Genomic DNA, 26489 nt, shown 5'->3' on the forward strand with positions numbered 1-26489 from the left:
TCTCCCACGTGCCAGCTGAGTGCTCTCACTATGGGGCTAAAAGTTATAAGGCAGGTGATAGCACCAAAATCACCCACCTCTTCTCTCCCTCCACCCCCGTTCCTGTGGAGTGAGGCAGGTGCCTACTTCATTCCAGCAAGAAATGCCTTAGGCGCCTGAGCCACCTGACGTCAGGCGCTGGGTTCCCGTCTGTGGGTGGCTAAGCCGATATAGATGCCCCTCTGCAGCCCCGATTTAGGCACCTTTCTGTGAGAGGGGGCAGGGATTAGGACACCCCTCCCCCCTTGTCGCCTCTCCCATTGGCTAGCTTAGATGGCTCCCTGCCTAGTGAGCTGGCTTTTGTGAATCGCACTGTAAGGTGCCGGTGATGCCCATGCATTGTCTAGGGAGTTTAGGCCCCTAACTCAGCTTGGCAGAGTTGCAGACTCTAGTTGCCTACAAATTAAGGACAGAGACAGAGCAAGGCTGGAGAGTGACACATCCCAGTAAAACCCAAACTCATCCTAGGGGCACAATATTCCCTGTGGGAGTTGGGGGGACACAACCAAGTCAGGAAGCAAATCCCAGGACTCTGCCCCCAGCAGCAGCAGCTGGGACATTAAAGTGGAACAAACACGAAGAATTATTTGTAATGTTTTATTTACAGTAAGTAACTAAAGGTGGTAAGTAAATGGAGCCGAGAAGAAGCCTTAATAACCACAGCATGGCAAGGAGATCCCGAGCTACTGAGAACAGTTTTCTTAATGGCACAACAACAGTACAGTCGTCCAGGAATTAATATAGGGAATTAATGCGTTAGTGTCACTTTCAGTAAAATGTCATAAATCTCTCCATCCCCCTCACATTCCCTTTCCTTTCATACTGTCCTTTTCTATTCATTATTGTTCTAGCCCTCACTTCCCACCTCTGTTTATTTCCCTGTGTCTCTCCTCCCTGTCACAGATCATCCCCCTTGGCTGCTCCCTTCTTTCCCCTGATTTTATCCCTTCCCATTTTGCTGCCCCCGGCTGGTTCCCCTGTCAGGGATATTTTCCTGTCACTCTTCTCATTTCTGTTTTCCACCATTTCTCATAGACTCTACCTTTATTCTTGTTTTATTTTAATTCACATTTTTCTTCTTGCATCTTCCAATTCTCTCTGGTTAAACCCGCCCTGTCCCTGCCTCCCCCAGTGCTGCCAACCTCAGGAGTTTTAAAAAAATCATGAGACTGACTCAACGATGATTTTTTTAAGGTTATATAATGGTTTTTCCATCAATCTGAACCCATCTTCCCCTCCCCACCAGGGGTGTGTTTGACCATTACAGTGTTACCAGTTGCCCTGTAGTGACTGTGGCCCCTGCAGCAGGATCTAAGGACACAGATCTAAGGACACAGATCTGTACAAAACGCTCCACGCTGCTGCTTCTCCACAACCCCCCAAACCCTGATTGATCAATGCTGTATCCCTGCCCAGACCCCACCTCTGCCCCTCCTGCAGCCCCAGGGGTTCTTCCCCCTCCCCCTCCCATCCCTGGGACTGAAGAGAGGGAGGAGGAGGCACTTCTAGGGGTCATAGAGATGAGGAGCCAGGGGCTGGGTAGATGGAATAAATTGCCTAGGGAGGTTGTGGAATCTCCATCTTTGGAGATATTTAAGAGTAGGTTAGATAAATGTCTATCAGGGATGGTCTAGACAGTATTTGGTCCTGCCATGTGGGCAGGGGACTGGACTCGATGACCTCTCGAGGTCCCTTCCAGTCCTAGAATCTATGAATCTATGAAAGGTCATAGAGACTGGGGTCCATGAGGCTAGAGAGGCTGATTTCTGGTTCCACTCTCCGCTGTGTGTCTCAGGAACGCAATCGGAGCCGGGTGTCTGTGTCCCACACCCAGAACCAGGGTCGGATTCTCTCCCCAGGGACGGAGCCTGGTGGGAAAGTGAAGATCGGGGCCTCGTCACCAGCATTGATAAATGTCACCTGCCCCCGGTCACAGTCCAGACACACCCGGATCCTGCTGGGGATCCGGCGCCATTGCAGGGGGGTTACAGGGGAGGTGAGAGCTTGGAACTGACCCCTGCACTGCTCCACAGCCCAGATCCCCCCCTCAGGGCTACGGCTGATCCGTCCCTTCCTCCCCCCAGACTCTCTGGCCACTCCCACAGCCCAGCATCCCCCATCCCCCACCTCCACCTCCCAGCAATGTCTCCCCGAGGTGAATCCCTCACAGCCCAACACACAGGCCCTAGAGTCAAATCTCTCAGGGTTGTTGGGTAGTCGCTGCCGCGTGTCTCCCCGTGTCACACTTTTCCCATCCTCAGACAGGACAAGGTTGGGATGAGCCGTGTCTGGATCCAGAGTCACATTCACTGGGGAGAGAGAATCAGACTGTTATGGGCAGAGCTCGGCCCTGGGGGAGGCTGGGACAATTTCTCACACTCCGCAGCAGCCCAGTTCTGGCTGGGACAGGCCTGGATCCCAGGAAGCTGCCTCTGTCCTGGGCACTTGAGACTGAGCAGGGATGTCACTGCAGTTCCTCAGTCTCTGTAAGGAGACCCACTTCATTAGTTTCCCATTTGCTTGCATAAGCTTCAGCTCCCAGCTACCCTTGTTGGTTCTGCTCCATACCCAGCATCAGAGTCACAGCAAGGAAGGTTTTAGTGAGGAGGGAGCAGAGGAAGCAGGTACAGTTTTGAACCCCAGAGGGAATCTCCCTCCTCTAATGCAGCCTCCACTCCCAGGCCAGGGAACAGAGAGGAAGGTGCAGCATTGGGGATGAGCCACTTAACACCAGATAGTAGGAGGTGGCATTGGGTGAAGTAGCCCCATCCCCAGCTCAGAGAAGGAAGGAACTGACAGCCTCACAGGGAGAGCATCTCCTCAATCCAGGAAGCAGTGAACAGCTCCAATGGGAGAGCCCAGCCCTGCCCACAGGAAAGGGAGGACCTTGGAGAAGCACGATGGGGAGACCCCCTGCACCGGGGTAAAGCAGAGGGATGTGTCAGCCCTCAGGTCAGAGAGCTCTGTTCGGGTGCTGCTCAGGGAGAGTGTTTCTGTTCATTAGCATGGGCATGAACTCAGCACTAAGGTTGGTGTCAGGATTATTTGTGTGATGTCAACTTGGGATCTCCCCAGGTGTTCCGTCACCTTGGTAGAAGTTGGGGAGGGGGGTACTAGGTTGCATCGCTTGTGGCCCTGCCCTCTCCATGGCCCTGACCCCACTCTTCATCTTCCCGCCGAGGCCCTGCCCCTGGCCAGGCTGGGAGCCTTTGCCACTATGGAGAGCCCCTGATGCTCCACCTTCCCACGTCCCCACTCTCCGGTGTGCACCACCCAGGGCAGGTGGAGGGTCCAGGGGGAAGAGGAGCAGGGGTGGGGCCACTGAGAGGAGCCAGCTCCAGGAAGAGGCTGCACTACATGGGGGGAGCTGATCAGCTGCCCCACCACGAAGCACAGCCACTGCCTGTGATGCGCTACACACCTGCCCAAGGCTCCCAGTTTGGAGGAGCAACATGTTCCCGTGCCCCCAAACTATGCCCATGTTAAAAAGTGGGTGGGCTTGGCCCCCTGGTCCCCTATGTTCCAGTGCCCCTGGATCTCCTCACTGTTTAATGGGTTATTTGTAGGGCTGTGTGTGTCATGGCCACTGTTGATTTGGTTGGTAATTTTCATTACAATCTCATGAAGATGATTTCACTGGAATTTTCTCATAATTTAAAGACAATCTCCAGCTGCAAAAAGACAGTTACCTTTTCTGTAACTGGTGTTCTTTGAGATGTGTTGCTCATGTGTATTCCACAATAGGTGTGCGTGCTCACCACGTGCACTGGTGCTGCAAGTTTTTCCCCTAGCAGTACCTATGGGGGGGAGTGCCCCCTGTAACTCCTGAAGTGGCGCCTGCCTGGCGTGGTATAAGGGGAGCTGCACGCTCCCCCTACCCTCAGTTCCTTCTTGCCAGAAAACTCCGGCAAAGGGGAAGGAGGGCGGGATGTGGAATAGACATGAGCAACACATCTCGAAGAACACCCGTTATGGAAAAGGTAACTTTCTTTTCTGTGTATTCCACAATAGGGGATTCCAATTATATGTGCTGGAGGTGGTTAGGAGTTCACAAGTTCTCGGGATGGAGGACTGCCCTGCCAAACCTGGCATCATCCCTGGTTTGGGAGACTATCGCATAGTGCGAGGTGAACGTGTGAACTGAAGACCAGGTGGCGGCTCTACAAATGTCCTGTATAGGGACGTGGGCCATGAAGGTAGCTGACGAGGCCTGTGCCCGAGTCGAGTGTGCCCTCACAATGGGCGGCGGGGGGACACCCGCCAGCTCATAACAGGAGCGGATGCATGAAGTGATCCAATTAGAAAGCTGCTAAGTGGAAATCGGCCGGCCCCTCGCATGCTTGGCCGAGGCAATGAACAGTTGCGAGGACTTTCTGAACAGCTTGGTCCACTCGAGGTAGAAAGCCAGAGCTCGTCTCACATCGAGCATGTGGAGACAGCGCTCCTCACTAGTCGCGTGAGGTTTGGGGCAGAGGACTGGTAGAAAAATGTCCTGACCCATGTGGTAGGTGGAGACCACCTTCAGGAGGAACGCGGGGTGTGGGCGGAGTTGGACCTTCTCCTTATGAAAGACCGTATATGGCGGCTCGGAGGTCAGGGCCCTGAGCTCAGAGACCTGCCTGGTCGACGTGATAGCAACCAGTAAGGCCACTTTCCACGAGAGTTGAGACAAGGAACACATGGCTAACGGTTCAAACGGGGGCCCCATAAGATGAGCCAGCACCAGGTTCAGGTCCCACTGTGGGACCAGGGGTTTAGAATACGGGTAAAGCTGGTCCAAACCCTTAAGGAACTGACCAGTCATAGCATGGGAAAATACCGTGTGTCCTTGCACTGGGGGATGGAAGGCCAATATGGCCACCAGGTCCACCCTGACTGACGAGGGCGCCAGGCCCTGGGCCCACAGGTGGAGGAGGTAATCAAGGATAAGCCAGATCAGGTCAGCCGTTGGGAGCACACCCTAGTCCACCGCCCACCTGGAAAACTGAGACCACTTCACCAAGAAAGAGCGGTGAATGGAGGGCCGTCTCCTTTTGAGGAGGACATGCTAGACCAGTTCTGAGCATGTCCTTTCCTCGTCACCTAACCACTGAGCAGCCATGCCGTGAGGTGAAGAGCTGCTAGGTTCGGATGGAGGAGGCAGCCCTGGTCCTGGGAGAGCAGGTCCAGGCGGAGCGACAACGGCCACGGCGGAGCCACCGCCAGGCCAGAGAGGGTCCCGTACCAGTGCTGCCTGGGCCATGCCGGGGCAATGAGGAGGACCCTGACTTAGTCCATTTTTATTTTCTCCAGGACCCTGCTGATCAGAGGGAACGGGGGAAAGGCATAGAGAAGCCGGCCTGACCAGGACAGGATAAAGGCATCGGAGATAGCTCCCCTCCCTAGGCCCCCCCAGAGAAGAAGCGGGGGCATCGTCGATTCTGCTGGGTCGCAAATAGGTCCATCTGGGGAGTTCCCCACCATTGGAAGAGCTGGTGGGCCACTTCTGGGTGTAGAGACCACTCGTGCTGAGAGGAAAAGTCTCTGCTCAAGCGATCCGCCCTCACGTTCCAGGCGCCCAGAAGGTGGAAGGCTTTTAGGTGGATGTCGTGGGCTATACAGAAGTTTCACAGACTGAGGGCTTCATGGCAGAGGGAAGAGGATCGGGCCCTGCCTTGCCTGTTGATATAGAACATCGAGGCATTGTTGTCCGTGAGGACCCTGACTACCTTGCCCTTCAGGTACGAGCGGAAGGCCATACTCATGAGTCCCACCGCCCTGAGTTCCTTGACATTTATATGAAGAGGCAGGTCCTGCAGAGACCACAGGCCTTGGGTCTGAAAGTTCCCCACATGGGACCCCCAACCCAGGTCCGATGCATCGGACACCAGCTCCAACAACGGAGCCCTGTCCCTGAACGGGACCCCTTGGAGCATGTTGCTTGGGGCGTACCACCGCCGCAGGGTGGTGAGCACCGAGTTTGGCACGGTGAGGACCTAGTCCTCCTGCGGGATGGAGGGGGACGGGGTCACAATCAGTTCCTCTGGACGGGGCTAGGAGGCCGGCGCGGTGCTTTGGGTGTTGGCCGGCACCAGAGGATCCACCACCTGGTCGGACTCCAGGCACGGTACCAAGGACACGGGTCCCACCGATTCCTTTCCCGGCGGTCTAGCAGAGGCCGACGGTGTTTCCCACGCCCTGGCCACTGAGCGAGCCCACACTGGGGGCTGCGCCGGAGGCCACGGTGACCACTGGTACCACTGGGCTGGCCACAATGCTCGGTGCCATCGCACTTGCTGCGTGTGACGAACTGGGACTGTTCTTACTGTGGTCTGTGAATGCTGACAGGGGAGTGTGGCTAGGATAGTCTGCATGGGGGGATGGGAGACTGACCGACGGAGAATACCTGAGCATGTAACATGAGAACCCAGGAAGGGGTTAGAGACCAGGTGACACCTTTGCCCGGGAAACTGAACAAAGGCCGTGGGAGGGGTCGCTGAGGGAGAGTTTCAGGAGCTGGCTGGGAGGCAGACGGGGCTCTGACCTCACAAGGGGCTGGGGTGCCCTGAGACCCCAAGATGGACCCAACTGAGTCCTGTTGTCTATGCCTGCAAGACCTGTCTTGGGCTGTATTCCTGTTGTCTAAATAAACCTTCTGCTTTACTGGCTGGCTGAGAGTCATGGTGAATCGCAGGAAGCCGGGGGTGCAGGGCCCTGAGTCCCCCACACTCTGTGACACTGCGGCACCGGCGGATCCGGCTGTTCGGGTTGGCTAGCCTGGCCTGTAGATGAACGGCCATGAGCGGAGGCTGGGCTGGCATACGATCCGCTGCTGTCTCTGAACCGGGAGTAGAGGCGGTATCGGGATCTGCGTCGGCCACGGGACCGCGATCTCGATGCGGAGGAACGGCACCGACGGTAGTAGCTGCTCCGCGATCAGTCTCGATGGGCGAACCCGCGACAGCGGGATGCTGGCGATCGACGCCCGGGGCTATGGTGACTGGGCGGAGACTCAGAGCGGGAGTCCATGCGGGAACGGCAGCGACGATCATGCAGCGACCGACTGCGGTACCTCCTTTGAGATGAGGACTGCTGGCGACCTCCGCCACAGTCCCATTGATATTCGCTCCGCGAAGAGGAGCGGTGCCAGGAGTCCTAGTCAGATGGCACCCATCCAGACAGTCTGGCCGGCGTTGAGAGTGATCCACATGGACTGGGCCCTGAACAGTCGCTGGGCGGTGAGTGGTGTCGGGAACGTTCCCTCGACCAGTACCGGGCCGGTGGTGACTGTGGCGATCCCAGCAGCGGCTTGCCTCTGGAGCGTGGGGCAGCTCCCTTATACCAGGCAGGCACCAATCCAGGGGTTGCGGGGGGCGCTCCCCCCCCCACGGGTACTGCTAGGGGAAAAACTTCTGGCACTGGTGCACATGGTGAGCACGCACACCTATTGTGGAATAGACATGAGCAATCACTCAAAGAAGAACTCACCCTGTCTGTGTGCTGCTTGGGGTTCTCCAATTTGTGTCTCCAGTGCAGACAGCAGAGTGTCTGGTGGGGGAAAGGAGAAAAGAGACAAGATTTCAGGCTTTCGTATTTGTAAAAGCGTCCCCACTCTGAACGCATAGAACTGTATTTTCATCATGACAGAACAGACCAAGAGGCACAGAGACACACTCAGGCATTTAATATAAACTAACTGAAACCTTCTCTTTCCTCTCTCATTCAGGCATTTCCCAGCAATGGAACCAACGTCCTTGCAGCCTCACAATCATCCCAGGACAGACAATCTGTAAGAGAGATTTACTTTTCCCCTCATCATCCCCTCCCACCCCTCAGACTCCAGTTGGTTTGTTTATTCACTTACTGCCTTTTGTCGTACCCTAGACCCAGATCATACAAAGACTTTATCATAAAAGTAACTTTACCCACTTTAGTCCCTTTGGCCAGGGGTAGGCAGCATCATGTTGTGCGACGGACACTTGTCAAAATTACCAAACTTAGTGATGGACATTGGCGGGGTGTTATGTCATTTAGTCATCATTCAACCCGTAAATTAACACACAATTTTCCACACTGAAAAAACCATAACCTGGCTAGGTAGTTAATAAATAATAAACAATAAAATAATAATAAATTCAACTCACTTTAGTGTTTTTGAATGTACCTCACTGCCGCAGTCAATATTTTTTTTGTAGGATGGGGGCATTGAAATAAATATTTATCCTAAAACCATATATCAGTGCATTATTGTCACTACTTTCTTGTTTAAATAATATGTCTTATGGGAGGAGGAATGTGTGTGTGTGTGTGTGTGTGTGTCCCACCTCTACTGAAGGGCTGGAGCTAGGCTGAGGGGGGCTGTGCATCCAGCCACAAAGAAGTGCAGGGGAGGGCTCTGAGTTAGAGAAAATTCTTTCCCAGGTGTCTGTCTGTTGGGTCTTGCTGAAATGCTCAGTGTCCAACTGACCAACATATTTGGGATAGGGAAGGAATTTTCCACCAAGTCAAATTGCCAGAGGCCCTGATTTTATTTTGTTTTGTTTTGTTTTGGTTTTTGAGGCTATACTAGAATAAATGGTGGATTCTCTGTAACTTGAAGTCTTTAAATCAGTATTTGAGGACTTCAGTAATTCAGCCAGAGTTTAGGGGTAAATTACAGGAGTGAGTGGGGAGGTTCTGTGGCCTGCAATGTGCAGGAGGTCAGAGCAGATGGATCAGGATGGTGCCTTCTGACCTTAAAGTCTATGAGTCATTTCTTACTTTGTAATAGTAATTGAAAGGCAAGTTTTTGGTGCAAACAAAGGTTTGAATTAATCAACCTGAGTGTCTTGGACCCAAGTGTCTGGCATTCACACCCAACAATTAAATAGAAGCATCATCTAAGTGTGAACCAATTGACCAGCAACATTCTCTTCCCACAGTCTCAGAGGCTCATCCCAATTTCCATTCTTAGATCGATTTTAGGTACCTTTGAATTTCCTCAGAGTCTCCAACGGCACGATAGTTTTACGGGAGAAATCGCTGACTTGCTCCTCCAGTTCAGGAGAAATCTCCTCTGGCTGTTGGAACTTCCCTTTCTCACACCTAGAGAGAAACAATTTCACATGATTATATTTCATTGTGTGACTCATTATAAGTTCTGGCTAGTGAGTCGCTGTTCTAATGGGCCTGGAGTTCGAATTCCTCGTTCGAAGTAGAGAAAGAATTGACGGGGATTTGAAGGGGATGTCAAATTCCTCGACTTCTCCCAGTCTCAGAGCAGGTGCAACACAGCCTATGGCCGTACAACCTTCCCTTCAAAGGACTCATTAATATTCTTCAGCTCTGGGGACAAAAGGAGAATTGAGTCTCCATGGCCAATTTACTCCTTGGCCTCCATGCTCTGAGGGACAGGAGGTTCCTATGTGAAGTGCTGTAGAAATCTGTCCACTAGGAACTAGACTAAGACACCAACTCTCCCCTCCTCAGCTCATTCCACACAGGTCTCCTAACAACCCTCAGACTCTTTACCAGTGCTGACCTGGGCTGAATGGTAACCAGGGCCCCATCAGTGACAGGCCCATATTCCATCCCCACAATTCTGAGGCAGCCAGTCCCCCAGGGACGTGACATCTCTTGGAAATACTTTAGGTCAGTCCTTCCCACTGAATGGATAATTCCAGGGTGAGAACCTCAGGATTAAGTTTATCTGAGAGATTTGTATCCAAAATGTGACCTTCCCCACACATGTTGCTGTGGAGATGCAGTGCTAACATCATCTCCATGCTCTATCCCAGCATTGCCAAGTATGTGTGGGAGTAAGAGAGAGCCACGTACCTACTCAAGGTGCTTCTGACATCCTAGAGGAGAGAGGGAGGAAAGAGAGATTTTAAAAAATCTCAGCACCACCTGACACACACTTGGGATTCCAGGAAAGAGATTTTGCAAATACAGGGGTAATGAGCCCTGCCCTGGCCCCAGGGCCATGGTTTCACTGAGCTAATGGGGCTTTTCCATCTCTAATATCTCTATGTCTGTAAGTCTCCAAAGAACAATCGTCATTCACATGTCAGCAATGCACACGCCCAGTTACACTGAGATCTCTGACTGCTGGACCCCTGTGCCCATAGCTCAGGAGCTGTCCTGTCCCTGTGCGGGGATTTGGGATGTTTCCAGCTCAGTCTCACCTGCAGGAATTCACTTGCTGGCTTCTGACACTTCCCCTCCAGCTCACTGATCAGCTCACTGAGACGGGAAATCTCCTCGGAGAGTTTGGTGATATTTTCATTCTGTATCTTCACAATCTCCTCATCCAGCTTCTCCAGCTGGGCCAGCAGGAGTCGCTCTTGTTCCTCCAGGAACTGCCAGAGTTGCTGAAATTCAGACACAATCTTCTGCCTCTCGGTATCTGTCTGTTTCTATAAGAAATAAGGAAAGGGCTGGTCAGGAACATGGATGGAGCCTGATGACCTTTCATACAGTCTTACGAGAGAGAGTTTCTTTACAATCCCTAACACATCTGTGTAGAGACCAGGACATGAGCCGTCTGGCCTAGTGCTCAGAGCTGCAGTTGGAAGTCAGGAACTACGGCCAAAGTCAGAGCTGGAGTCAAAGTCAGGATCTCACCAAGGGTTGGGGCTACAGTCGAGCTCAGGAGTCATGCCAACGGCTGAGCCAGAATCAGTGTCTGGAGTCACAGGGGGGATCAGGACTGGAGTCCAAGTCAGGCAGCCATGCAAAGGGTCAAACTGGAGTCAGATAGCAGTACTGCAGGTCAAACCTGAGCTAGGAACAATGCCAGGGCCAAGCCAGAGTCAGGGTCCAGTCCAGCAGCAGATCGGGAGTTCACTCAGTTGTTTGGACAACTTCCAGTCACTCCTGCTGGCGTAATTCATGCATCCGAATGTCTGCTACAATCAGGAGCTTCGTAGGCAGATCCTCTGGGGCACTGGAGTTCCACTAGCCCCTCCCCTGCTGGCTCTAGAGAGCTGTTGGGTTGTAGTGACAGTCTCTGTGGACTGAGGTTCAAAACCCACCATTCTTCACATCCTGACATTTGACTATACATTGCGATCACAAGGGAGAGGATTTTCTTACAGCTTCCCATTTGGCCCCAATCTCTCTGAAAGGACTGTCTCCATGTCTACTGGGATGTAATCAGTGCAGTTTGGGAGAAATTTTGTGAAAGCCACAAGGCGTAGTAATTAACTCATTAATTAAAATGCATCTTAGATTCTGCAGAAGATGCTGTTGTCCTTCTCCAGGGAGAGAAAATTTGTGATATGCACACCTGTAACACACACACACACACACACACACACACACACACACACACACACACACACACACACACACACACACACACACACACACACACACAGTATCCCATGATATCATGGAGAAATACACACAAGGCCACAGAGAAATCTACCAATAAACATCGCTCCCGCCTCCATGTCCCAGCAGGTGAAGAACAATAGGCACCTACCAGGTACTCCTGGCTTCTCTTCTCTGCAGTCACTTTAAATCCCAGCAGCTTTTCTCTCTCTTCCCTCAGAGTCTTCAAATGGGCTTGTATTTTTTCCTGTCAAACAGAAATGATTTGGTGGGTTTATTTTGAGGGTTGTAGGGGGTGGATGAGGTTTTTTTTACCCAAAATTCAAGATAACAGTCAGTCTTCCTAGATAGACTAGATAGACTAGGTCAGGTGGGTAAGGCAATATCTTCTGCTGGCCCAGCTCCTGTTGGTAAGAGAGTTACATACAACTCAGCTCTGGGGAACATACTCTTTCCCAGGCCTGAAGAAGAGCTCTGTGTAAGCTTGAAAGCTTGTCGTGCACCCACAGAAGCTGGCCATGAGCAGACATTACTTCACCTCCCTTGTTTCTCTAATATCCCAGGACCAACACAATTACAACAATACTGTGTACAACAGTGGGTCTTTCTAGAGGTAGGACATGAGAGACACCAAGGGAATGAAACCTTATTTATGGAAATTGGGTGGGTGTTGAATTCAGATTGTTTAAAGTTATTACGTCCACTCTCTCCATTGAGTTGAACCAGTGGAAAACTGGTGTCCCATGGCAGTGAATCTATAAAGCTGTTTTTGAGAAGATTTAACAAACAGTGATACCAATCCCAGAAGCCACTGGGGGCAGCCATATAGGCTGGGATGCTCAAAGGAGTCCAACTCTATTGACTTTCAGAACTGTACCCCTGGGGATTGGACGGGTTGGACAGCTCTGATCTAGGGACTAGGGCAAACCCCATTAGATGTGTTGATTTGTGTTAGGAACAGCTGGGGTTTGCCCTAGTGCTGTCCTAGCCCCTTTCTGTGGCAATGGCCTCTGGGTAGCTCCCCCACCATCCCCAGCAAAGATCCCGGAAGCACTGGATTCTGGGAGATTTCAAAAGGCTGCCTGGTGGGACTAATGGAACCACTTTGACTGGACTTTGTCCATGAACACACGAGAACAGGTCAGACTGACACAGGTCCACACTGCCATGGGGTTCGTTTTGCTAAAGATAAGTCTAATCCCAGTGGTATGTGTGTCAAGGCTGTATCCCCACTTTGAACTTTAGGGTACAAATGTAGGGGCCTGCATGAGGACTTCTAAGCTTAACTACCAGCTTAGTTCTGGTCCGCTGCCACCATTCCCTACCCTGGGAAGCTTTTAGAAACTTTTCACCAATTCCCTGGTGAATACAGATCCAAACTCCTTGGATCTTAAAAAGGAGAAATTGACCCTTCCCCCCTCCTTCCTTTCACCAACTCCTGGTGAATACAGATCCAAACCCCCTTGGATCTTAAAACAAGGAGAAATTGACCCTTCCCCCCTCCTTCCTTTCACCAACTCCTGGTGAAAACAGATCCAAACCCCCTTGGATCTTAAAACAAGGAGAAATCAATCAGGTTCTTAAAAAGAAGGCTTTTAATTAAAGAAAAAGGTAAAAATCATCTCTGTAAAATCAGTATGGAAAATAGCTTTACAGGGTAATCAAACTTAAAGAGCTCAAAGGACCCCCTTCTGTCTTAGGTTCAAAGTACAGCAAACAAAGATAAACACTCTAGTAAAAGGTACATTTACAAGTTGAGAAAATAAAGTAAAACTAAGACGCCTTGCCTGGCTTTTTACTTACAAGTTTGAAATAAGAGAGACTTGTTTAGAAAGATGGGGAGAACCTGGATTGATGTCTGGTCCCTCCCAGTCCCAAGAGCGAACAACCCCTTAAAACAAAGAGCACACACAAAAGCCTTTCCCCCCCCCCAAGATTTGAAAGTATCTTGTCCCCTTATTGGTCCTTTGGGTCAGGTGTCAGCCAGGTTACCTGAGCTTCTTAACCCTTTACAGGTAAAAGGATTTTGGAGTCTCTGGCCAGGAGGGATTTTAGTACTGTACACAGGAGAGCTGTTACCCTTCCCTTTATAGTTATGACAATGTGGCATGGACCTGAGCTGTCTGGAGCCCTTGTGGCTGTGGACTCAAGGTGCTAAGTGTCCCACACAGTGTTCAGCACAGAGATCTCCTCTAGTGCAGGCCGGCAGCATCTGAGGCCTGGTCTACACTACGAGTTTAGGTCGACTTTAGCAGGGTTAAATCGAATTAAGCCTGGAAACGTCCACACGACAAAGCCCTTTCTTTCGACTTAAAGGGCCCTTTAAACCGGTTTCTTTACTCCACCTCCGATGAGGGGATTAGCGCTTTGCGGGTCGGATTTGGGGTAGCGTGAACGGAATTCGACGTTATTGGCCTCCGGGAGCTATCCCACAGTGCTTCATTGTGACCGCTCTGGACAGCACTCTCAACTCAGATGCACTGACCAGGTAGACAGGAAAAGCTCCGTGAACGTTTGAATTTCATTTCCTGTTTGCCCAGCATGGAGAGCACAGGTGACCACGCAGAGCTCATCAGAACAGGTAACTGTGATGGAGTCCCAGGATCACAAAAGAGCTCCAGCATGAACAGAATGGGAGGTACGGGATCTGCTCGCCATATGGGGAGACGAATCACTGCTAGCTGAACTCCGAAGCAGTAAACAAAATGGCAAAATATTAGAAAAGGTCTCCAAGGCCATGAAGGACAGAGGCCATAACAGGGACGCACAGCAGTGTTGAGTGAAAATTAAGGAGCTAAGGCAAGCCTACCACAAAGCCAGAGAGGCAAATGGAAGGTCCGGGGCAGAGCCGCAAACATGCCGCTTCTACGCGGAGCTGCATGCCATGCTAGGGGGCGCAGCCACCACTACCCCAACCGTGTGCTTTGACTCCTTCAATGGAGAAACACACAGGGAAGCAGGTTCGGGGTACGAGGAAGATGAGGATGAAGATAATGTAGATAGCTCACAGCAGCAAGGAAGCAGAGAACCGGTTTCCCCAACAGCCAGGATATGTTTATCACCCTGGACCTGGAACCAGTAACCCCCAAACTCACCCAAGGCATGCTCCCAGACCCTGAGGGCACACAGGGGACCTCTGGTGAGTGTACCTTTGTAAATATTACACATGGTTTAAAAGCAAGTGTGTTTAATGATTAATGATTAATTTGCCCTGGCAATCGCGGCCAGTACAGCTACTGGAAAAGTCTGTTAACGTGTATGGGGATGGAGCGGAAATCCTCCAGGGACATCTCCAGAAAGCTCTCCTTCATGTACTCCCAAAGCCTTTGCAAAAGGTTTCTGGGGAGGGCTGCCTTATCCCGTCCGCCATGGTAGGACACTTTACCACGCCAGGCCAGTAGCACGTAGTCTGGAATCATTGCATAACAAAGCATGGCAGCGTATGGTCCCGGTGTTTGCTGGCATGAAGACAACATCCATTCCTTATTGCTCTTTGTTATCCTCAGGAGAGTGATATCATTCATGGTCACCTGGTTGAAATGGGGCGATTTTATTACGGGGACATTCAGAGGTGCCCGTTCCTGCTCTGCTGAACAGAAATGTTCCCCGCTGTTAGCCACACGGTGGGGGGGGAGGGGTGAAGTGATCATCCCCGAGAATTGGGTGTGGGGGGGATGGGGGTTAGTTGGGTTTGTGCTGCATGTTAACCCGGAAACCGCAGCCCCTCCTTTTACATTGCAAACCCATTTTAAATGGCCAACCCAAGGGGTGATTGGTATGGAAATGAGGGCGCTACTGTTTGAAACCATTCCCACCTGTTAAGAAGGTTAAAAAAGCCAAAAGACTGTGGCTTACCATGGCTGCCTGCAAGCTGAAATCTGTTGCCTGGCACGGCGTGAGTTATCTCTCACACCAAACTGGCAGGCCCTCAATATAAGAGGAAAAATGCGACCTTGTAACGAAAGCACATGTGCTGTGTAATGTGAACAGCAAAATTTAACGTGAAAGAGTGTACCCATTGTTCTCTAAAATGTGTCTTTTTTAACCACCTCTCCCTTCTCCTCCACCAGCTGCAAATGTTTCTCCTTCACAGAGGCTAGTGAAGATTAGAAGGAGAAAACGGCGGACTCGGGATGATATGTTCTCGGAGCTCCAGATGTCCTCCCACGCTGACAGAGCACAGCAGAATGCGTGGAGACAGTCAATGTCAGACTACAGAAAAGCACAATATGAACGAGAGGAGAGGTGGCGGGCTGAATCGCGGGATGAACAGAGCAAGTGGCGGGCTGAAGATGATAGGTGGCATCAGTTTGCAGACAGAAGGCAAGAGTCGATGCTCCGGCTGCTGGAGCATCAAAATGATATGCTCCAGCGTATGGTTGAGCTGCAGGAAAGGCAGCAGGAGCAGAGACTGCCGCTACAGCCCCTGTGTAACCAACAGCCCTCCTCCCCAAGTTCCATAGCCTCCTCACCCAGACGCCCAAGAACACGGTGGGGGGGCCTCCGGCCACCCAGTCACTCCAGCCCAGATGATTGCCCGAGCATCAGAAGGCTGGCCTTCAATAAGAGTTAAAGTTTTAAACTGCAGTGTGTCCTTTTCCTTCCCTCCTCCCCCACCCATCCCGGGCTACCTTGGCAATTATCCCCCTAGTTGTGTGATGAATTAATAAAGAATGCATGAATGTGAAGTAACAATGACTTTATTGCCTCTGCAAGCGGTGCTCGAGGGGGGGAGGGGAGGGGGGGTGGTTGGTTTACAGGGAAGTAGAGTGAACCGGGTGGGGGGGGTGGAGGGTTCATCAAGGAGAAACAAACAGAAGTTTCACACCGTAGCCTGGCCAGTCACAAAACTCGCTTTCAAAGCTTCTCTGATGCGCACCGCGCCCTGCTGTGCTCTTCTAACTGCCCTGGTGTCTGGCTGCGTGTAATCAGCGGCCAGGCAATTTGCCTCAACCTCCCACCCCGCCATAAATGTCTCCCCATTACTCTCACAGATATTGTGGAGCGCACAGCAAGCAGCAATAACAATGGGGATATTCTTTTCGCTGAGGTCTGAGCGAGTCAGTAAGCTGCCCCAGCGTGCTTTTAAATGTCCAAATGCACATTCCACCACCATTCGGCACTTGCTCTCAGCCTGTAGTTGAACAGGTCCTGACTCCTGTCCAGGCTGCCTGTGTACGGCTTCATGAGCCATGGCATTAAGGGGTAGGTTGGGTCCCCAAGGATCACGATAGGCATTTCAACATCCCCAACGGTGAGTTTCTGGTCCAGGAAGAAAGTCCCTTCCTCCAGCTTTCGAAACAGACCAGAGTGCCTGAAGACGCGAGCATCATGTACCCTTCCCTGCCAGCCCACGTTGATGTTGGTGAAACGTGCCTTGTGATCCACCAGGGCTTGCAGCAGCATTGAAAAGTACCCCTTGCGGTTTATGTACTCGGTGGCTTGGTGCTCCGGTGACAAGAGAGGGATATGGGTTCCGTCGATCGCCCCACCACAGTTTGGGAATCCTATTGCAGCAAAGCCATCCACTATGGCCTGCACGTTTCCCAGAGTCACTACCCTTGATATCAGCAGGTCTTTGATTGCCCTGGCAACTTGGATCACAGCAGCCCCCACAGTAGATTTGCCCACTCCAAATTGATTCCCGACTGACCGGTAGCTGTCTGGTGTTGCAAGCTTGCACAGGGCTATCGCCACTCGCTTCTCAACTGTGAGGGCTGCTCTCATCCTGGTATTCTGGCGCTTCAGGGCAGGGGAAAACAAGTCACAAAGTTCCATGAAAGTGCCCTTACGCATGCGAAAGTTTTGCAGCCACTGGGAATCGTCCCACACCTGCAACACAATGCGGTCCCACCAGTCTGTGCTTGTTTCCCGGGCCCAGAATTGGCGTTCCACGGCATGAACCTGCCCCAGTAACACTGGTTTTGCTTTGGCATGTCCTGGCTCTGCATATACTCCAGGACAATGCGTGTGGTGTTCATAGTGCTCATAATTGCCACGGTGATCTGAGTGGGCTCCATGATCCCAGTGCTATGGTGTCTGGTCTGAAAAAAGGCGCGAAACTAGTATCTGACGGACGGAGGGGGGGGGGGGGGGGTGAGTGACGACATGGCGTACAGGTTCAGGGAATTAAAATCAACAAAGGTGGCTGTTCATTAAGGAGAAACACAAACAACTGTCACACAGAACGGCCCCCCCAAAGATTAAACTCAAAACCCTGGGTTTAGCAGGCCGTTGATTTCACGGAGGGAGGGGGAAGCAAATGAATACAGAACAAATCTATTTTTTACATCTTAAGCTGGCAGACGACGGTGCAGCATGACTGATAGCCCTCGGCATCTTCTGGGTGCATGGCATAAAATACTGGGTGCTTGACAGAAAATAGCGTACTACGACTGATAGCCATCATCGTCATTGGGAAGGCAGCGACTGGGGGACATACGGAGTTTCAGCCACTGCAGTACGACGACGACGGATACCAGTCGTAATACACCATCTTCTACCAAATGGCAAGGGGCTGCTGCTGTGTAGCAATGCAGCCCCACGTCTGCCAGCACCCAGATCGCCGATGAAGGCTACCAGTCATACTGCACCGTCTACTGCCAAAAGGCAATTAGCTGCTGCTGTGTAGCAATGCAGTACCACGTCTGCTGGCACACAGATGACATATGGTGACGGTGAGCTGAGCTGAGCTGAGTGGGCTCCATGTTTGGCGTGGTATGTTGTCTGCACAGGTAACCCAGGTAAAAAGGCGCAAATCGATTGTCTGCCGTTGCTCTGACGGAGGGGGAGGGGCCTGAGGACATGTATCCAGAACCCCCCGCGACACTGTTTGGCATCATTCAGGCATTGGGATCTCAACCCAGAATTCCAATGGGCGGTGGAGACTGCGGGAACTGTGGGATAGCTACACATTGTGCAACGGTCCGGAAGTCGACGTTAGCCTCGGCACTGTGGATGCGGTCCGCCGACTTAATGCACTTAGAGCATTTTATGTTGGGACACACACAATCATAAGAACATAAGAACATAAGAAAGGCCGTACTGGGTCAGACCAAAGGTCCATCTAGCCCAGTATCTGTCTACCGACAGTGGCCAATGCCAGGTGCCCCAGAGGGAGTGAACCTAACAGGCAATGATCAAGTGATCTCTCTCCTGCCATCCATCTCCATCCTCTGACGAACAGAGGCTAGGGACACCATTCTTAGCCATCCTGGCTAATAGCCATTTATGGACTTAGCCACCATGAATTTATCCAGTCCCCTTTTAAACATTGTTATAGTCCTAGCCTTCACAACCTCCTCAGGTAAGGAGTTCCACAAGTTGACTGTGCGCTGCGTGAAGAAGAACTTCCTTTTATTTGTTTTAAACCTGCTGCCTATTAATTTCATTTGGTGACCCCTAGTTCTTGTATTATGGGAATAAGTAAATAACTTTTCCTTATCCACTTTCTTAACATCACTCATGATTTTATATACCTCTATCATGTCCCCTCTTAGTCTTCTCTTTTCCAAACTGAAGAGTCCTAGCCTCTTTAATCTTTCCTCATATGGGACCCTCTCTAAACCCTTAATCATTTTAGTTGCCCTTCTCTGAACCTTTTCTAGTGCTAGAATATCTTTTTTGAGGTGAGGAGACCACATCTGTACACAGTATTCGAGATGTGGGCGTACCATGGATTTATATAAGGGCAATAATATATTCTCAGTCTTATTCTCTATCCCCTTTTTAATGATTCCTAACATCCTGTTTGCTTTTTTGACTGCCTCTGCACACTGCGTGGACATCTTTAGACAACTATCCACGATGATGCCAAGATCTTTTTCCTGACTCGTTGTAGCTAAATTAGCCCCCATCATGTTGTATGTATAGTTGGGGTTATTTTTTCCAATGTGCATTACTTTACATTTATCCACATTAAATTTCATTTGCCATTTTGCTGCCCAATCACTTAGTTTTGTGAGATCTTTTTGAAGTTCTTCACAATCTGCTTTGGTCTTAACTATCTTGAGTAGTTTAGTATCATCTGCAAACTTTGCCACCTCACTGTTTACCCCTTTCTCCAGATCATTTATGAATAAATTGAATAGGATTGGTCCTAGGACTGACCCTTGGGGAACACCACTAGTTACCCCTCTCCATTCTGAGAATTTACCATTAATTCCTACCCTTTGTTCCCTGTCCTTTAACCAGTTCTCAATCCATGAAAGGACCTTCCCTTTTATCCCATGACAGCTTAATTTACGTAAGAGCCTTTGGTGAGGGACCTTGTCAAAGGCTTTCTGGAAATCTAAGTACACTATGTCCACCGGATCCCCCTTGTCCACATGTTTGTTGACCCCTTCAAAGAACTCTAATAGATTAGTAAGACACGATTTCCCTTTACAGAAACCATGTTGACTATTGCTCAACAGTTTATGTTTTTCTATGTGTCTGACAATTTTGTTCTTTACTATTGTTTCAACTAATTTGCCCGGTACCGACGTTAGACTTACCGGTCTGTAATTTCCGGGATCACCCCTAGAGCCCTTTTTAAATATTGGCGTTACATTAGCTAACTTCCAGTCATTGGGTACCGAAGCCGATTTAAAGGACAGGTTACAAACCTTAGTTAATAGTTCCGCAACTTCACATTTGAGTTCTTTCAGAACTCTTGGGTGAATGCCATCTGGTCCCGGTGACTTGTTAATGTTGAGTTTATCAATTAATTCCAAAACCTCCTCTAGTGATACTTCAATCTGTGACAGTTCCTCAGATTTGTCACCTACAAAAGCCAGCTCAGGTTTGGGAATCTCCCTAACATCCTCAGCCGTGAAGACTGAAGCAAAGAATCCATTTAGTTTCTCCGCAATGACTTTATCATCTTTAAGCGCTCCTTTTGTATTTTCATCGTCAAGGGGCCCCACTGGTTGTTTAGCAGGCTTCCTGCTTCTGATGTACTTAAAAAACATTTTGTTATTACCTTTGGAGTTTTTGGCTAGCCGTTCTTCAAACTCCTCTTTGGCTTTTCTTATTACACTCTTGCACTTAAGTTGGCAGTGTTTGTGCTCCTTTCTATTTGCCTCACTAGGATTTGACTTCCACTTTTTAAAGGAAGTCTTTTTATCTCTCACTGCTTCTTTTACATGGTTGTTAAGCCACGGTGGCTCTTTTTTAGTTCTTTTACTGTTTTTCTTAATTTGGGGTATACATTGAAGTTGAGCCTCTATTATGGTGTCTTTAAAAAGGGCCCACGCAACTTGCAGGGATTTCACTTTAGTCACTGTACCTTTTAACTTTTGTCTAACTAACCCCCTCATTTTTGTATAGTTCCCCCTTTTGAAATTAAAGGCCACAGTGTTGGGCAGTTGAGGTGTTCTTCCCACCACAGGGATGTTGAATGCTATTGTATTATGGTCACTATTTCCAAGCGGTCCCACTATAGTTACCTCTTGGACCAGCTCCTGCGCTGCACTCAGGATTAAATCTAGAGTCGCCTCTCCCCTTGTGGGTTCCCGTACCAGCTGCTCCATGAAGCAGTCATTTAAAGTATCGAGAAATTTTATCTCTGCATTTCGTCCTGAAGTGAAATGTTCCCAGTCAATATGGGGATAATTGAAATCCCCCACTATTATTGGGTTCTTAATTTTGATAGCCTCTCTAATTTCCCTTAGCATTTCATCATCACTATTACTGTCCTGGTCAGGTGGTCGATAATAGATCCCTAATGTTATATTTTTACTAGAGCATGAAATTTCTATCCATAGAGACTCTATGGAACCTGTGGATTCGCTTAAGATTTTGACTTCATTTGAATCTACACTTTCTTTAACATATAGTGCCACTCCTCCCCCTGCACGGCCTGTTCTGTCCTTCCGATATATTTTGTACCCCGGAATGATTGTGTCCCATTGACTGCTCTCAGTCCACCAGGTTTCTGTGATGCCTATTATATCCTCCTTTATCACAAGGCACTCTAGTTCACCCATCTTATTATTTAGACTTCTGGCATTTGTGTACAAGCACTTTAAAAACTTGTCCCTGTTTATTAGCCTGCCTTTTTCTGATGTGCCAGATTCTTTTTTATGTGACTGTTTATCATCTGATCCGGCCCTTACATTATACTTTTCAGTCCTCTGCTCCTGACTATAACCTGGAGATTCTCTATCATCAGACTCTCCCCTAAGAGAAGTCTGTGTCCGATCCACACGCTCCTCTGCAGCAGTCGGCTTTCCCCCATCTCCTAGTTTAAAAACTGCTCTACAACCTTTTTAATGTTTAGTGCCAGCAGTCTGGTTCCACTTTGGTTTAGGTGGAGCCCATCTCTCCTGTATAGGCTCCTCCCATCCCAGAAGTTTCCCCAGTTCCTAATGAACGTGAACCCCTCCTCTCTACACCATTGTCTCATCCACGCATTGAGACTCTGAAGCTCTGCCTGCCTACCTGGCCCTGCACGTGGAACTGGGAGCATTTCTGAAAATGCCACCATAGAGGTCCTGGATTTCAGTCTCTTCCCTAGCAGCCTAAATTTGGCTTCCAGGACATCTCTCCTACCCTTCCCTATGTCATTGGTACCTACATGTACCACGACCACCGGCTCCTCCCCAGCACTACACATAAGTCTATCTAGATGCCTCGAGAGATCCGCAACCTTCGCACCAGGCAGGCAAGTCACCATACGGTTCTCCCGGTCATCACAGACCCAGCTATCTACATTTCTAATAATCGAATCTCCCATTACTAACACCTGCCTTTTCCTAGAAACTGGAGTTCCCTCCCCCGGAGAGGCAACCTCAGTGCGAGAGGCAACCCCAGAACCATCTGGAAGGAGGGTCCCAACTACGGGAAAGTTTCCCTCTGCTCCCATTGACTGCTCTACTTCCCTGGGCCCTTCTTCCTCCTTAACAGCACAGGTGCTGTCTAAGCGGAGGTGGGACAATTCTACAGTGTCCCGGAAAGCCTCATCAACATACCTCTCTGCCTCTCTCAGCTCCTCCAGTTCCGCCACCCTGGCCTCCAAAGTCCGTACATGGTCTCTGAGGGCCAGGAGCTCCTTGCACCGACTGCACACATACGCCACCCGCCCACAGGGCAGGTAATCATACATGCAACAGTTGGTGCAATAAACTGGATAGCCCCCACTCTGCTGCTGGGCTTCTGCCTGCATTGTATCCGAGTTAGTGAAAGGGTGGTTTACAGAAGGGAGTTTTGGAATGTGGTTTGGTTTATAGGTTTTAGGGGGGGGCCACGGGGATGGGGTTACGGCTGGCGAGGGACTCCCACTCCCTTCCCACTCCGCTTCTAAACTCCCTTGCGAAACTCCCTGTTAGCAGCCCCTGTTCGCAAAGCTGTTTCTATTGAAGCTAGTCCCATTTAACCAGGGCCGGCTCTGGCTTTTTTGCCGCCCTAAGCAAAAAAGCCACCCGCCGCCCCGTCCCCCCCCCCCCCCGCCCCCAGCGCGGCATGGGAGGGCGCCGAGCCCGGCCGCGGGCCCGCAATCCCCGACCGATCAGAGTGCCAGGGGGAGGGCGGCGAGCCCGCCGCGGCTCCGCTCTCCCCGGCGGCCAGAGCGCCGGGAGCCAGAGCGCTGTATACAACCGATTTCTATAAAACCGGCTTCTATAAATTCGACCTAATTTCGTAGTGTAGACATACCCTTAGTTTAACGGTAACCCCTCATGGAGCAGCACAGGAATTCACAATCCCAGTGGGAAACCTCCTCTCCCTGCTGGGCCTAGGACCTCTATCAAGGAGTCTTTTCCTCCTACTGTCTGCACTTCATCACTGCTCAGTGCTGCTGAAAGGGGCAGAGTAGCTAGTGGTTGAGGCACTGAACTGGGCCTTGTAAAAACAGGTTTTTATATCCAGCTCTACCACTGATCTGCTGAGTCATCTTGGACAAGTCACTTCCCCTCACTGTGCCTCAATTTCCCCTCCCACCCTTTGTCTGTCTTGTCCAGTTAGACTGTAAATGGCTCAGGGCAGGGATTGTCCCTCACTGGGTTTTGTGCAAGGCCCCCCACAATCGAGGTTAGATCTCATCTGGGGTCTGTAGGGGATGCAAATAACAATAAACACTGTGATACAACCAGTAATAGCAACCACAGCTTGTAACTCCCCTATCAGCTTTCATGCAATGAAGGCTACACACAGCTGAATGACAGTTACACCATTAACCTGTAATTAACATCCAAATTATTACCCATTAGACTGGACAGCAACTCGGTACCTTGTACTCCTGGGCAGCCTCCTGTATGGGAACCACCGTGTGAGTGTGGTGACCCCGGGATCTGTCGCACACCACACAGATGGGGGTTTGATCCTCTTCACAGAACAGTTTCAGAGCCTCCTGGTGTCTCCCACACACCCCACCCCCTCCTGTACCCTTTGCTGCCTGTAAACTCAGCCGCTTGGCAATTTCTAGGACATTTGCCAGCTGCCTGTTGGGCCTGAGGTTTCTCTGTTGCACAGTTTCTCTGCACTGAGGGCAGGAGGCGGCTGTATCGGATCCCTCCCAGCACTGGCTGATGCAGGCTCGGCAGAGATTGTGCCCACACTCCAGAATGACAGGTTCTGTGAAATACTCCAGACAGACGGGACATGTAGCTTCCTCCTGGAGACTTTCTATGGGGTTTTCTGCAGCCATGGCTCCCTCTGGGCAGTGGAACAATTTCCTGAATTCACACTATGCCCCGCCTGCAGCAGCAGCAGCAGCAACTGGGTGTTTCCTTTCCTGGAAATGACTGGGGCTGTTTGCTGAGCAGGAAGGACCCAACTAATTTCACTCCTGGAGGCTTTAGTGAAACAAAAATGTGCCACTAGGGCTCTGGTCCTGCAATCAGCCCCTATGCTGGTGGGGAGGGTCACTGAGGCATCCTCCTGTGAGGATGAGCCTGCAGGAGCAGGAGCTGTGTGTCTAAGGCATGATAGTCAGTCTTGGCAGAATTTTTTTATAATATATAAATTTGACAGATAATGTTTATTTTAAGCAATTTTTATATTTATTGATTTAAACTTTCACAGTTGCACAACAATCTGGGTTTTAAGGATTTTATTCCAATTAAAATTTTCACAGTTGTGGGAAATTATGGGGGGATCAAACAATATTTTGGTCAGACCAGAACTATTTAATGACACTGGACACTGAGATTCAAAAAGTTGAAGCTTTAGAACTGTTAAAATTGTCTGTGAGGAGCTAAATCTCCCCCCTCCCCCAGCAGCACCCCCAAGGCAATAACCCAGTGCCTCCCCCACCACCACATGGACCAAGGCTGAAAGTCCATCTGATGGTGGCTCAGGGGCCTGTGGAATGTGCTGGGAGCTCAGCCTGGGCCCTAGGGGGGCAGGTGACCCTGTAACACAACCACACCCAGCAAGCCCTGCACCCATTTTCTCCCGTTTTGTCAGTCCCAGCAGAGAGCCCAGGGACTGCAGGGAGACCAAGCTCCTGTACCCCAGGTGAGGGCTGGGGCCCAATGGCTGAGGGCAGCGGTTGTGTGGGGAGCTCGCACTAGGGGCCAGCAGGATACATGGTGTGGGATAAACAGAGACCTCTCAGGCCACTTGCCCATTGCGGCTGCAGGAGGGGATGTGGGGACAGACTGAGGAGGCCTGGGGCAGTCTGGGAAGCCGCCATCGTGGACAAGGAGAGGGAATTCAGCTGTGGCGGGGAAGCCGTGCTGTGCAGAGATACTGCTGCAGATGCAGCTAGTTACCTGGATCATGTTCCCATTGGGGGCACCATCATTGACAGGGTGAGCAATGCACTCTGGGTACAGTGCAGTGTTGTGGGAAGGAAGAGCTGATCACTGTGCATCTTGGGATTCTCTGAGTTCTGCCACAGCCCCCTCAGCTGCCGCATGAGTAGCTGAGGAATGGCAAAGGAGCACAGCAGCCTGTCCCCCTCCCCCTGCAGCAGCAGTCGGCCTGCTGCGGCGTTCCTAGCGCAGAGCAGAACAGGAGCATTCCAATGATTTGCTCTGTGTTTGTTCCCCAAAGTGAACAGCACACTCAGCTGTCAGATACTTCCTGGAGCTTTGAAAGGGGAGGGGCGCATGTCTGCAGGGCAGCAGAGATCAAAACACTGAGCAGAGCAACCAGGGCAGGCATTGTGGGACCCTGAGGGAAGCCAGTTCTGTCCACAAAACAATCAGCAGTGTCTACACTGGCTCTTTGTCGACAATAAAGGGAGGGGAAAAGACAAAAGTCTCTCCTAGGGGTTGTGACGTTGCACTCCATCCCCATATGCCTTATGAAAATAGGCTTATGAATATGAAAATGACATAGCTGGAATGTGGTTTATGCCAAAGGTTTCTTATAACATATTGTAAACTGGAATTTTCTGGCAGGAAAGTTGTTCTCAGTGGTACCCCAGAGCAGTGGTACCCCAGTCTCAAAGGGGTCTCCGTGACCGAATCTGTCACAGGAATGGACGTTTTTTGTTGCCACAACAGGGCATTTTTCACAACAAAAGTCCCATTGCAGTGTATACGCTCTTGCTGTTTTGTCGCCAAAAGGCAGTTTTTGGCAACAAAACTTGATAGTGGAGACAAGACCTAAGACACTTACATCTCCCCAGAACTCAGGCTTTGCGGCTCACAGTGTTGTTCCATTGATTTTCTAGGGAGCTACAATTTAGATGCAATGACATTCAGCATTGCAATACTTGATCCCTTCACGGAGCTCACTCTTTGTCTCCTACTCTAAAGTATCAGGGGGTAGCCGTGTTAGTCTGGATCTGTAAAAGCAGCAAAGAGTCCTGTGGCACCTTATAGACTAACAGACGTATTGGAGCATGAGCTTTTGTGGGTGAATACCCACTTCATCAGATGCATGTCCGACGAAGTGGGTATTTACCCACGAAAGCTCATGCTCCAATACGTCTGTTAGTCTATAAGGTGCCACAGGACTCTTTGCTACTCTAAAGTAGAGATCAAACTCACCCAGCATGCAGCAGCTTCATGAGGCCGGGGGCCCTGCCTGCTTTTCCTGAGCCCAGATGGCCCCCAGGACTCCCAAGGGAAGGGGGAGCTAGTGACGGGCACTGCAGTTAGCTTGGTCATTTTGTGCTATGTGATCTAAACTCTCTTCTGTTTTCCTGGTTAAGTGAAAGAGCAATAATGTGTTGGACATCTGCAAAGAGTCTCTCTGTATGTTAAATGCTTCACAACTACTGT

At 50.5% G+C, this 26489-nt stretch overlaps 1 protein-coding gene across 1 annotated transcript; it reads right to left on the reverse strand.

Moving 5' to 3' along the window:
* Window positions 1–1830: 1830 nt before the first annotated feature.
* LOC135887718 (zinc finger protein RFP-like) lies at window positions 1831–23974 on the reverse strand. Its single transcript, XM_065415445.1, has 7 exons — window positions 23543–23974; window positions 11486–11581; window positions 10185–10415; window positions 9835–9857; window positions 8987–9102; window positions 7507–7566; window positions 1831–2348 (listed from the first exon to the last, which is right to left on the reverse strand). The coding sequence occupies exons 1-7, from the start codon at window positions 23957–23959 to the stop codon at window positions 1831–1833; spliced, it is 1461 nt and encodes a 486-aa protein (XP_065271517.1). The 5' UTR covers window positions 23960–23974.
* Window positions 23975–26489: the final 2515 nt, after the last annotated feature.

The sequence above is a fragment of the Emys orbicularis genome, chromosome 13 (genome assembly GCF_028017835.1).
Source record: "Emys orbicularis isolate rEmyOrb1 chromosome 13, rEmyOrb1.hap1, whole genome shotgun sequence".
NCBI lineage: Eukaryota > Metazoa > Chordata > Testudines > Emydidae > Emys > Emys orbicularis.